The 14,986-nt window shown below is 32.7% G+C and overlaps 1 protein-coding gene across 1 annotated transcript; it reads left to right on the top strand.

The window, feature by feature from the left end:
- The first annotated feature begins 1,276 nt into the window (after positions 1-1,276).
- On the top strand, positions 1,277-2,110 carry LOC116001359. Its single transcript, XM_031241240.1, has 2 exons — positions 1,277-1,401; positions 1,768-2,110. The coding sequence occupies exons 1-2, from the start codon at positions 1,277-1,279 to the stop codon at positions 2,108-2,110; spliced, it is 468 nt and encodes a 155-aa protein (XP_031097100.1).
- Positions 2,111-14,986: the final 12,876 nt, after the last annotated feature.

Genomic DNA, 14,986 nt, shown 5'->3' with positions numbered 1-14,986 from the left:
CCAGAGGGAAGCAAATACATTGAAAACTTATATCATGATTGGATGAAAACCCACTTTGATTATGTTTATCAAGTCACTTTGAGTGGGCAATTTGTACATTAGTATACGTATCAACATGCCTAACAATTACACAATGGTCATCCAATGGGTTAATTGATTTGCCAAGACCAAGGAGACCCTTAAACAAAAACGGATACAAGTAGGAGAATCGACTAACTAACCCCGAGAGGAGGTAGGGCTACATTCTTGATATTGCTCAGCTAGGGAGGAGAACAAGGAACATCCATGACTGATTGATTGTATACCAATTTGTAGGAGTGCAGATTCTAGTTGCCCAGCTAGCCCACGAGGTCGATCCGGTTGCCCAACTTGTAGTAGTACACTTCCACCCCCACCTCTAATTAGACCAGGTAACCAGGTAGAGATGGTTGTGTAAGCCCAGAATCGGAAGAAGTACTATCAGCATCACTGACGCTTGGGGTATTCTACTGAGGAGTGCTTGATATTATCGAAAGAGATTGAAAATATTATTCAAATTGGTTGGCTTAGTGACTAACTGCCCAACCAATAGCGCTGATTACTATAATTCCCAGTGGAACCTGCATCCACCGCATGTTCGGTTAGAGAGTCGATTGTTGCTTGGGAAGATTAGAGGAAATGATCCACAACTGAGAAAGAGTAGGCCAAACAGAATTGGAGGCACAAACTGGTAATCAACTTGATTTGTGGGGAGACTAGGGGGCAATGATACTTCTAGGGATAGAAAGTGATAGATAAGGTAGTTGTACATAAGGGATACATCTCAAGCAAAAGATTAAAAAGACTAAAGTGAAACTCATCACCTTCATGTACAATGATTTACCGAGAGGTATGTTACCGCACCAGGATGCCATGATGTTTGGCCTTAGATATCAAGGGGACGGTGGTCTTATAAGTTTTTGTTGATACCAGTAGTAATGTTAGTGTCTTGTTGTATGTCGAGACCTTTGTGTAGTTTGGCCTTGAATGGAGAAAGCTTTAACTAGTCGTCCCCATGGAGATTGGATAGTTTTCTCTGGTATGGAGTGTAGACATGGAGTTTGTAGTGACCTAGCTAGCATCCACGCACAACATCATCCTAGGCTGATTGGTCTCAAGGATCTAGGGGCCATCGTGTCCATAGAACACCTTTGCCTGAAATTCTAAAATGCCCGAGGGGGTCAGAGTTGTTCCGTGCGACTAGAAGACAACATGTTCCTACTATTTCTAAGTTTGTCGGAAGATATGGAACTAGGACATGTGGGATCATACTATTGCCAAGCAGGCCAAGAAGGAGGAGTCAGCCGAGAGGCCGAAACTTGCGATTGAATTGGAAGATGTAGCTTTGGAGATTTCTCACTTAGAGAAGACATTGTTCTGCAAGTTCTAAGGGTATACTAGGTAGTATTATTATGGGAACTAGAAGACATGCTTACTATCGAATGATCGATCATCACTCATTAATTGGATTTGGTCCCATCTATCTGACCAATCGTATAGGGAAAATATATATGACAATTGATTACCAAGAGTTCATGAAAAAGGAGGTGACTACTTTGTTTAAAAGTTGCCATATGAGGGAAGTTGAATACCCACGTGGTTAGCAAACGTAATCTTGGTACCCAAATTCTTTTACTTAGAGGATATGTGTTAATTACATTGATTTGAACAAGGTTTGTCCTAAAGACCCATTTCCTTTGCCTAGATAGACCTTCTAGTTGGTGAAATAGCTTGGTGTGCTTCGTTAAGCTTTCTGGATGCTTTTCGTGGTTACAATAAGATTTTGATGGAGAAAGAGGATGTGGAAAATACTACTTTTATTATCTTGGACGGGGTATATTTTTATAAGGTGATGGAGTTCGGTCTAAAGAACTTAGAGGCTACTTTTATAAGGATGGTGGCTAGATTGTTTGGGAAAATACTCGACAAGAATATGGAGGCAAACATGGATGATCTTTTGGGGAAAAGCAAGGAGGAATCTGAACACATAGAGGACTTCAAGGTGAGTTTCAAGATCATGAAGAAGTTTAACCCAAAGAAGTATGTCTTTGTGGTGAGAGGAGTGAAGTTTCTAGTGTACTTGGTTACATAACAAGGGATTGAGCCCAACCCCAAGAATGTGAAGGCAATCCTAGATATATAGTCACAAACTACCCTATTGGAAGTTGGGCGACTAACTAGTTACACTGCAGCTCTTAGTTGGTTCCCATCCAAGTCAACCGAGCAGTCACTACAATTTTTTGAAATAATAAAGTGGAGGGAGGATTCAAATGGACGATCAAGTGCATATGTACTTTGAGGAGCTGAAAAGGTACTTGTCCCCCCTCCCCCATTTTGCTCACCAAACCTAAGAAGTGTGAGACCTTGTACTTTTATCTTTCTACTTTTGACTTGGTGGTCCTAGTTTGAGAAGAGGAAAATGCGTAGTACCCAATGAACAACGTTGGTAAGTTGTTGAAGGATATATGTAGAGACTAGGTACTTGCCATTGGAGAAGGTGGTTTATGCTTTGGTCACTACCATGCGAAGGTTAGTGTCGAATTCCCAAGCCCATCAAGTAGAGGTACTAACTAACTAGCCTCTGGCTAGCGTTCTTAGGAGCCTAGCCTCTTTTTGTAGGATGGTGAAGGGTGCCTTGGAATTGACGTTGTATATGTTAGAGTACAAACCTTGACCGTCTATCAAAGCTCAAGTCGTGGCAGAAGTTATCATGGTGTTATTAGCAAATGTATCCTTTAGACGTGGTCTATCGACCACAACAGAGGAAGTTTACTTGTGGATTTTGAACGCTGATGAGGCAGCTAGTGCAAAGCACTATGGAGGGGGAATTGTGTTGACTTCCCTAGAAGGATTCAAAGTATACTACTCACTGTTGTATAAATTCAAAACTTCTAACAATGAAATAGAGTATGAGGATGTAATCGAGGGGGTGTGTTTGGTGACCTCCTTAGGCGATCAGAAGATTAGAAACTGAACGGATTCTAAGTTGGTGGTTGGACAGATTAATGAAAGTTTTGAGGCCAAAAGGATGATAAGTTTTTTCTTAACCATAATTCTACCCCTTTAGTTAACCCATTTTGAGTATGAATTACCCCCAAAACACATATGGATTAAAGCTTATTTGTGTGATTATTATTCTTAGGTGCATTCAAGCATAACAAGTAAGGAATTGAAGAATTGTGAGCACTTCTAGTTGATTTTGGAGCCAAGGAACCCATTGGAGGAGACTAAGCGCACTTTGGAGTAGTTTGGAAGGAAGTTGCAAGGATGAACTGAAGCAAGCAAGGAAGCTGGAAATCTGATGAGCAAGTGGGCGTCAGCACGCTCGTGTACATGTCCATTTTTTGACACAGGTGATGACACGCCCGTGAGATGGGCCAATTCCGAGCACGGGTGTGTGAGTGCCTGTGTCATTGTCCATGTGACTGTGCTCTATTACAACTTTTAGTTGATTTTTGGGTTTTTACACGGGAACTAGATCCAAAGTCCACACCTAGCAGTTAGAGACGATTTGCTTTGATTTCTTTCCATCACTTTTGCTTATATTGTTAGTAGATTCCATAATTTTATCATTATTGAAGATTTTAATCAATATTGAAGCATCAACTTCGGATGTCTCTCTATTACTTTCAATAGATAAGTCTACTTTTCATACCTCCTTTAACTTTATGAATATGCTTTCCCTTTTGTGTTTTTGCTTTCTTTATATTAAATATGTGTGAGTAGTCCCTGCCCTTTAGGACTTGGGTTGGGGTGGTTTGATCTTTCTATATGCCTTATCTAAGATTATTGTACAAAAAAAGTGGATTTCCAATTTAGGATTCTTGATGTTGTGGAGGATTATTTGCTATCTCTTGTTAAGGTGTGGTGCACAACACTTTTAGCATATATGTCTTTGGAGGCAATTCAAACTCAATGGTTATTGGATTGATCAATTCCCAAGCCGCTCCTTACACAAACTCTTTTTTTTTTTCACTATGATAATGGGGGGAAATATATAGATTTGAATGCTTGTTTTCTTGAAGGATTAGGGGTTGATGCATCTCAAGAGTGAGCAAGTCGTAAACCTAATCCTTGTTTATTTGATCATGAGAGTGGCTTGTAGACTAGGATTTTTAGTGCATTCTCTTTGATTCTCTAACTTGGCATTTCTTGTTCCCCAATCCTTTAGGCTATTGGCATATAGAAGATCATGCTCCCTTATCCAGGTCCTTATTTTCTAAATTGATTTTAATCTCATGTTGTTAGTTGATTGCCTAATTATTTACTTTGGGTCATTGCTTGATTCTCCATGTTGATTGATTTGCTTAACGTTTGAGTTGCTTTCTATCCTCATGCCTAGAATTAGTTAGTACATTAGTGTGTCATAAATCCAAACATATATGAAACTCTACAAGGATGTGGTTGAGGAGTTACTAGGTAGGTTGGAAGCATTTAAGGTCCATCATGTGCCCTAGATGGCGAACAAATAGGCCGACATTCTATCCAAGTTAGTATTGAGAGGGATACCTGACCACTTGGCAAAGATCTGTTAGAAGGAGGTGGTCGACGTGCCTAGCATAGAAACCTTGGTGTTGCCACGGTGTTCCTCGTTGAGGTGAAAATCTCGATCGACTGGATTGAGGAGCTGGTGCAGTATCTAATGAGGGCTGGGCTCCCTATAGAGCCTAAGAAGGTGGCCAAAGTCAAGAGAAGGCGTTGGCCTACGTCTTCTTAAACCATATAGGAAAATATTGGTCTGGGAAGGAAAACATAGGAAAATACAATAATAGAAAGAAATTTGACAATGAGGACGATCGAAAATACTATGTTTTTTACCCATCAAAGTTATACTATAATAAAAATATATATATACTTATTGCATTTAGTTTTTTGTTTTTTGGATCTCTTATCGCATGACCTTTTACAATAAGATCATAAGTATCACATAAATTTGAATTGATTTTAAAAATACAATAGCACAACAATAATCTAGAATATGAATTACATAGCCATTTCAAAATGATATTCTAGAAAATTAATATTCTAAACTCTTTTCCGTATGTACCATACTAATAGCTATACAAATTCAAATCTCATCACTACTACAAAACAATCTCAATTTAAATTAAAAGTTATCCAGAGCATAACATGAGTTCTATACTAGTTAATTAATAATATTATATCACTAAACTAGCATTTGAATTCTTTAATTAAATATGAAATTATACGTAACATATAACCAATCATAATATGCTATTTGGACAAAGATTAGAAATGTGCCATATTTTCCTAGAAAACTCATTAGCTCTTATAATGGTGTACGAGCAGTGAAATTTTTTCCAATATGGGATGCACTTTAATTTGGCCATCCCTACCAAGGTGATGTATGAAGGCAAAGCTAATTTAGGTAAGGATGAGAATGTGCAAATGCGTCCATTGTTACATAAGGATGATGATATCAAAAGCAACTGTACATACTGATTTCTAGAATCTAACCAATTGTATAGAAAATATAAATTTTATTATATAACAAAGGCTTTCTATAATATATTTAATCAAGCATTAGTGTGAACCAAATCCTAAAGTTATTTCTACAATTTGTAATAACTTATTTACAGATTTTTTGGGGTCTCCCCTGGTCCAACATTAATATATGTACACTAATCATGCCTTATTGTCAAAGAAATAAGCTAAAATTATTATTATTATTATTATTATTATTATTATTATTATTATTATTATTATTATCATTATTATTGAATCACGACCATGGTTGCAGTAGGCGCTAGGCGCTAGTCGGGCGGTGGACTAGCGCCTAGCGCCTAAGCGGTCTAGGCGGCACCTAGGCGGTACCTAGGCGGTTCTAGGCGGCGACCTATAAAAACAAAAAATTAATTCATGTGTGTGGTGTATGCCATATTATATATATATATATATATATATCTTACTTCTCTTATGTATATAAATAAATAAATTTAAATATATATAAATAGAATAATAAAATTAACAAGGCCGACTCGCTCGAGTTAACTCGGCTAACTCTGTCGAGTTGGGCAAGTTAACTCGACCAAATTCGGCCCAGTCGATCACCAAGTCAGCCCAGTCGGCCGAGTTAGGCGCTAGGCGGTCTCCTAGGCGGCCGGCCACCTAGGTGGACGCCTAGGGAGCAATTCGCCTCGGTCGAGAAGTGCCTAGCGCCTAGACGGGGATTTTTGCAACAACATTCAATATCTTCACAACTATAAAACTAAAATATATTCATTCACTCGCAAAATTTTACACCTAGTCGAGTGGGATTTTTTTTTTTTTTGAGTACTATTTTTACTTAATTCAAATATTTATTTATATTGGAGGACATTACATACGCTCATCTTTTTTTATTTGCTTGCAAACTTTTGGCTTCTTAAAAAGTAATTTTAATTGACAATAATCTTGTGGTCTAGTGACACAAGTGATTCTTCCATGTGACTATGTGAGGCTCTGCCCTTATAACAGTCATCAAAACGAATGGTTCATATTATTGGTGAGGTAAAGTAGGAAATTAACATATTAATTATTCTCTTTTGCATTATTTTTTACTTCCCAACTTCATATTTCAAAGTTTTTAAACTCCAAAAGCATTTCAATAATGCTCATATAACTTGATAGGAACTTAGATCTTGTATAAGGAACTTAAGACTCCATTACAATGTAGTATCTGTCTATAAGTACTTTCTCAACTTACTGGAGCACAAAGAGTTGATATAGTCTCTACTAAAACTCGAACCAGTGCCACTAGATCACAAAGGTCTCACCAAGGGATTAACTTGAGATTTTAAGTATGTAAAAATTCTTTCGTAAACTCTGCTGTATTTAGCTTAACCAAAGCAACATATAAAAGTTTTATTATATATATCCATCATGCCTGCTAATTCACAATTCACAATTGTTTGGGTGTAGACAAGACACATTTTTTAGAAGAACGAATGTGATAAATATTTCTTCCCTTTGAAAATCAAATATCTCATTTCACTACTCTTATTCAGAATAAATGGTTGTAGAAAGTATGTAGCAGGTAAAAGACATCACCGAGAATCATCAAGTAGAATAGTTTTTTACTTTTAGGTTAATTTTGTTCTCTCTATGGAGCGTTAAAATTATTTATCTATTCCAAAATAATTGAAGTCTTGGTTCTTCAAAAATTGTAAGAGCTAATTTAATTGATATTTTATTTTACACTATTCATATATATGTATTCTGCTATCTTGAAATTAAAACTTTAATTAATTGCGCAAATGGATCGGTTGGTTAGGTTTCAGTATGGTAAGTTGCCATTTAAAATCTTAAACACATTATTAATTAAGTGCTCTAAATATCAGTGGTAATATAACATAATTGATTATAGGTAAGATTTTCAATTTATGTTCCGGAGATATATAATATAGTTCGACAAACTGAGACAATAAATTGTCAAAGACATTGTGGTCTAGTGGCATCCGGTGTCCCGGTTTACACTCCCACATGGGTGATGGGGGTGGGTTCAAGTCTCAAGCTAAGTAGATACTACATTGTAACATTAAATCTAAAGAACTTGTTTGAGATTGTTTATTATTAAAAAAAATGTAAATCTAAAATTTTATTATAAAGTACTAATATTAGATATTTATTTTGCACATTGCACATAGAAAATATGAGTAGAAAATAATAAATTGTGTACAGCAGCGAGTAAGATCTTATTCCACAGAAATTGGCCATATTTATTTTTATTTAAATATATCAAAATTAAGAAGGAAATGATAGTTGAAATTAGATAAAAGTAACATTGCAACGAGAAAGATTAATAATTAAATATGAAAAATCAATAATAAACAAATATCCAAGACATAATTTCAGAATTGGTTCAAGAGTTGATCATTGAAATAAAGTTAAAATCCTTATATTAGTACTTTACAATTAAATATTTATATTATTGTATAATATAACATGAGATTATGAGAACTTTGACTACGGAAATTAAGGCAGAATCACAATCTTCGGACTTTGACTAGCTAGATTTCTCATTTACCTTCGTTTATTTTGTGTATTTAAACAAAAATATTTTTGTAGAAAAGTAAGAACGTTTTTAAATCTTTAAAGTATGCACGCATGATTTCTTAGATAACAAAGTTTAATTTGCAGGTTTAATTATTTGAAATGGTTTATGTAAGATAATATATAAAATTATTCAATTATACTATTGAAACGGGCAAATTATACTTGGACCATGCAATGTAGATAAACAATAAATGTTCATTTTTGATATATTGAAGGTTCATTTTTAATGTATTGAAAATTAATTTTTAAGTAGTATATCTAAAAATGAACCTTTAATATACAAAAATAAATCTTAAAAAATGAACATTCAATTTAATAAATATGAACACTCAATATATAAAAATGTTTTTTTTTTTAATGGTCCACCGTATCGTTGAAAACGAATGTAGATCTACCGAAATATACCGCTTAAAGCGCCTGCATGCTAAATTCATGGCTAACAAAGAACATAGTTGTTTGCTCATGCATATAAAAATGAAGAACTTTTAGAGCGCAAACAATGAATATTATATTATTAGTAATTAACTATTAATGCATACTGTTTATTATGAAAACCAATAAAAGGATTTATTTGTGAAAGACATTGGTAGTTGAGAAGCACGAAGTCCATGAACGTAACTACAGATTACCTTCACTACTAAAATGTTGAAAGTGTTGCAATTAATGCGTGTAAATGGTAAACGCACGCAAGAAATGATTGACTTTACTTTATAATAACGCAAATATTAACTATATTCAAAATGAATACATTGAAAAATTTGGACAAAGCCTCATTCATGCATGACGTTTAATTTCCATGTAATTATTGTGTTGAGCCCAAATATAACGGATATAATACTAATGTAATATTTAAATTATAAATATAAATAATATTAAGGGAAAATTGCACTTTTCCCCCCTATGTTATGTGCATATAGCACTTTTTCTTCATGTGTTATTAAAGTGGTTGTTTTTCCCCCTGAAATGTTAAATTGGCATTTTTACCCTTAAAAATAATTATTTCATTTATTTTTCTTCTCCAACAAATTATTACTTATACGTATGGATGATCACGGTTCGGTTCGAACCTAACCAAACACTGTAGCAATCATACCGAAATAGTATGGACGGTTCTAGTTAAGATTCAGAACCGAAAAAAATAAAATTAAATAATTTTTAAACCATGAACCGGAACTGAACCACTGTCATATATAGTGAAAATGATCAAACACTTATTTTGATAAATCGGTACGGTTCGATTCCAATTTCGATTTTGAACCGCCAATCAAAACTTATTTATTTATTTTATTTATTTTAAATTTTATTTTTATTTAAAAATAGTCTAAATTCAACAATTATTTTATTTCATTTTTTCGGTTCTGAATCGTAACCGTAAGTACCGTCCATACTATTTAAGTTCAATTGCTACAATGTTCGATTAGGTTCGTATCGAACCGTGATCTTCCATACATATTAGTAATAATTGGTTGGAGAATAAAAATAAATGAAATAATTATTTTTAAGGGCAAAAATGCCAATTTAACATTACAGGGGGAAAAACTACCACTTTTAAAATATCTGGGGGGGAAAATTGCCACTTTAATAACACAGGGGAATAAAGTGCTATATGCACATAACATAGGAGAAAAAGTGTCATTTTCCCTAATATTAATTAAGAAAGCTTGGACCTTAATGGGTATTTTTCGGTCAGCAACGCTCGATAGCCACCGACTATGGTCGGTGGTGGCTTGCAACCGACAGTTGTAAAACATCATGTGAAAGTCAATCTAATTTTAGGTGAGGATCAAGTGACGCCTTCAATAAGTATGCATTATCAACACCCTACTTAAAAATTCTTAGGTTGAGTGGTGAAACTGAAGTTTACTTAAAACCACCTCCCTAGATAGAGTATTTAAGAATAACTTTAAGCTTTCCATTGAGGATATGACTTTTCTAGGCTATTAACAAATTACAATATTTAAAAGAAAATTTTACATTTGATCCTCTAACTATTGTACATGAATCGCATTTGATCCTTGACTATTAATATTTTCTAATTAGGTGCATGACTAAATATTTTATTTCACATTTTGTATTGCCGAACAATTTTCCGGCCAACTATCGAAATTTCAATAAGAGATGAAATATGTTCTAATTAAAAGGGTACTTTCATCCTTCCAAGTATAATTTATTTTCCTCTTTAATTTCCTACCCTTCTTCCCCTTCCTTTAATTTCTTACTCTTCCTTTCTTCTCTTCCTCCGACGTTAACCCTGACCAAGTTGTACCCAACGATAATAAGAAACAATTCACGCCCACTTTGAGATAACAAAGCTACTGCCTTTCTATCAAATTCTATGAAAAGAAACACAGATCATCAAGTATGAACTGCAACATAAAAAATATTTTTTTAAATTTGAACCTAAGGGCAAGACTTAGTTTTAGGCTCATATATATATATATATATATATATATATATATATATATACATACATACATACATACATACATATATATATAGGGTCAAGTTCAGGTGCCGCCGTGCGGTTCACACCACTCAATGTTACGAAATACACCACTCAATGTTAAGAAACACACCACTGCAACACACCACAATGTTAACATTGAGTGGTATATTTCGTAACATTGAGTGGTGTGTGACCGCACGGCCACACGGGAGAGCACGATCGCACCTAAACCAAAATCTATATATATATATATATCGAGCTTAGATTTCTCCAAAATCCAAAGAAACCACACCGAGCGATCTATATTTCCCTCCCTTCATAACTGGTGCTTGCATTATAAAAGACTCCACCGAAGTCATGCACCTAATTAGAAAATATTAATAATTAATAATTAATAATCAAATATCAAATGTATGATTCATGTACAATAGTTAGATGACCAAAAACAAAATTTTTACAATATTTAATTAGATTTAAGCCTTTTATATATGCTTGTTACCAACGTTATACGGAGTATAAAACTCTAATACATGCTTTAGCATATACATCGTACCTGGTAGACTGTTGCAAAAATCCTGACTAGGCACCAACCGACCACCTAGCGTATCACCTTAATCGATGGTCTAGGCAGCCGACTATGCCACCTAGGCCTCCTAGGCACCGATTAGGCCGCCTAGTCGCCCGATTAACTATTGTTTTTTTAATGGGTTATTTCACTCAAAACAACATCGTTTTAAGCGAAATAACTCTAAATTGTTCAAACTCCATATATTTTTAGGTTAAAAATACCTAAACAAAATTTTAAAAATAAAATATAAAAAATACACGGGGACTTAGGCGCTAGGCGTTCCCTGAGCGCCCGAGGAGCGCCTAGCAATTTTTTCAACCATGGTAGCTGGTGCACATGATGGCTATGACACTTATCAATGCTAGTTATATGGCCTCCATAATTCTTGTAGTCGTCAAGTTATTTCAATAGCTCACGTCAATTCTGACTTTCTTCTCCATATGTATCTTGATAATATATGAGTACGTACGCATCTTCATTTTTTTTTCGTTGTGATATCACTTGTATGTATGGATCGAGATTGCTCATGTCTATAGTCTCTCTATATAACTCAAAAACATCTATATAGATTTTATGAAATCACAAAAGTATATACATATAGACATATTAATGATAATTAATAGTATGAATCAGCAACATATGCATGTTTATTTACACGATTTATATACAGACTTTGGACAGAAATAATTAGTTTAATCGCTTGACATTAGTGTTAATTCAACACTTCTATCACAACAAGAGGTAGCAGAATAGTTATAACAACAATTCTTCAAAATTGAACTTCTATTAGGTATTTATCACACATATTCATGTACTAGTTTTTCTTATGCGCGATACGCAAAAAATAGGTGTCCAATATTAGTATTTTATATTAAAATTTTAAATATTTAAATTTTAATATAGTAAATAATAATAATAATAATAATAATAATATTAATAATAATATAATTAAAATATTTTTATAAATTGAAATTATATTTTAAAACATAACTAACATATAACTCTAATATTTAATGTGTATATATTATTATTATTATTAAAGAAGATAAGAAAATATATGGTGGATGCATGTGCATAGTAAAAATAGTTGAAAAGATAACGGAAGTTATAACGGTATGGGTATATTTGTCCAAAATATTATATAGTACAATTTTTATAACATAATGTACAAAAAAAAAACTTAACGGAAAAAACGGATATAAATGGGGTATAACCTTCATTCACATTTATTATGTTTTTAGATATTTTTTAAATTTATAACATACCAATTATTAAGCAATTAACAGCATGCGTATTTATGAGACGAAAAGATCAATCCATTATCGAAGAAAAAACAAAACAAAACAATGTTAAATTCACTTCTACTTTCACTAACACTCTTTAATGTGTACTAAAAAAAAAACACTCTTTAATGTAATAAAATAAGAGCCGGCAAAAATAGTATTCTTAAAAAATCTTAAGCAATTTTCACACTATTATAAAAAAGCTGAATTTCTAATCAATTTAAAGTGATTAGAATTTTGAAATAGACCATTTTCATGGTGTTTTGGTTGTATTTTTTTCGAGATAGAAAAACCAAAATATTGAAAAATCTAGAAAGTATTAAAGTTAGACAAAAATTTTCAATCACTTTATGATTAGACCATTTTTTGTTCAATCTCACCCAGAGTGAAATATAGTTTTGTTGATCCAACCACCGTTATTGGACCACATTTTCTTACCTATTATAGTTGAAAATTGCAATAAAATAAAATAAAATAAAATTACATTCTCATTTTATTTTATAATTATTAATGTGTTTAATAATTTTTTCAAGTATAACTCTACTTTAAACCCCCTCATATATACATTTACGAATATCCTACTATATATATACTCCGTATAAAGAAAGAATGAATCAATCTCTTAACGTTCTTCAATAAAAACTTGAAACTATGAAAATAATATTCTACTATGAGATTTTATTGAATCAATCTCTTAACATTCTTCAATTCCTTGCATGTCCTTCTCTCTCTTGTTGGTAATATATATGTATCTGGGCAAATTTTACGGTGGATAATGGTCCAAAACGGTGTCGTTTCTTTTAATGAAAAGAAACGACACCCATTCAGTGTAATTAGTTATGTTTGTATAACATATTTAGTTTCATTTTATATACATTGTAGTTTCATTTCAGTATAACTAAAGTTTCATTTTGTTTCAACTACAGTTTCATTTGACATTATACATACAGTAGTCTTATTACAGTGATGCCTATTATTGAATTTCATTTATACACGCTATAGTCTTATTAAAACACCACTAAATTATAATTCTAATTCAACTACGGTTTCATTGGACAATATACACTTAAATATGTGAAATTGTTATTCAGTTTCATTACAACCCAACTAAAGTATCATTTTGATATAAATATAGTTTCATTTGACAATATACACACAATATGTGAGACATGCATGTTATTTAGTTTCTTTTTATATGTAGTTTCATTTCAACAAAACTAAAGTATCATTACAATTCAACTACAATTTTATTAGACAATATACACTCAATTTGTGAGAAATGTTATTTAGTTTCATTTTATACATACTATAGTTTCATTTCAACACAACTAAAGTATTATTTCAATTCAATTACATTTTCATTTGATAATATAAACACAATATGTGAAACAAGTTATTCAATTTCATTTTAGATACAAGGTAATTTTATTTTGTTCTAAAAACAATAAAAATATAGAATTTATTAAAATTTAATGGCTGCCGTTTCTTTATGTAAAGAAACGCCGTTATTTTCAAACCATGGTCCACCGTATAATAATTTATGTATCTGGATACCTAGAAGTGACACGTGGGGCACAACCCAAATGAAATTAATTAGGTCATTTTTTATAAGGCGATTTGGTCTGGTCTTCAAAATTGATGACTGCCTCTAGATATTTTCTAAAGTTTATTGTAGAAGAAATCTCCCCTTGAAAATCGGAGTCCAAAAGTATGACCCAATCTTGTTTCATATGAATTTATGTAGGGTACACAACATTTGTTAATTTTCAATTTCTTTTTTTCAAAGTGTTTGATTTTTTGGTAATTCATCTTACGGTGTGTTTGGTAATCTGAAAAATGATTTTCATAAATCACTTTTCGGACTTTTGCTCTTTGGCAACGTTCGGAAAATGACCATGGAAAATCAAGCCACTTTTCTGAAAAATGACTTCCGGATTTTTATCCGGAAGTCATTTTCCGGAAACGGAAAATGGCCTTCGTGCGGAGGGAAGGACGTCCTCTACAATCCGTCGGCTCTGGTTTCCGGTGCCGGAAACCAGAGCGGCTTTCTTTTTCTTTTTTTTTTTTTAAATTTATTTATAATAAATATTATTAATTTATATATTTTAGATTTGATATAAAATAATAAAAATATATAATTATACATTTCTACTCATTTTCCGAAAAATGAACCAAACACACAAAGACAGTTTTCCAGAATACATCCAAACACGGAAAATGACTCATTTTCCAGAAAACATTTTACATAAGTCATTTTCCTAATTTCCAAACACACCCTTTAGTGAAAACTGTCCAAATGTACAATGGTAATTAGTTCACTCTCTTTAATTTTTACATTTTTTTGAGTACTACTGACTTTTGTTACAAAATAAATAAATAAATAAATAATAAGTATTTATATCTTCTAATAATTATATACAATCTTTTTAAAATTAATAATTTCATTAATATTTGATATATCTACTTTTACTATTGAACTTATAAATTATAACTATCCACTTCATCATGCTAACTTATGTATTAGTTGACAATAATGAATCTAATATGTAATGGAATTTTCAAATTGAATAGTGTCTGAAAGGTTGTAACTTCTTCTTTTTTTTTTTTTTTTTTTTT

This window comes from Ipomoea triloba, chromosome 13 (genome assembly GCF_003576645.1).
Source record: "Ipomoea triloba cultivar NCNSP0323 chromosome 13, ASM357664v1".
Classification (NCBI taxonomy): Eukaryota; Viridiplantae; Streptophyta; class Magnoliopsida; order Solanales; family Convolvulaceae; genus Ipomoea; species Ipomoea triloba.
The sequence above is the reverse complement of the archived record's forward strand: the minus strand, read 5'-3'. Positions and strand labels throughout refer to the sequence as shown.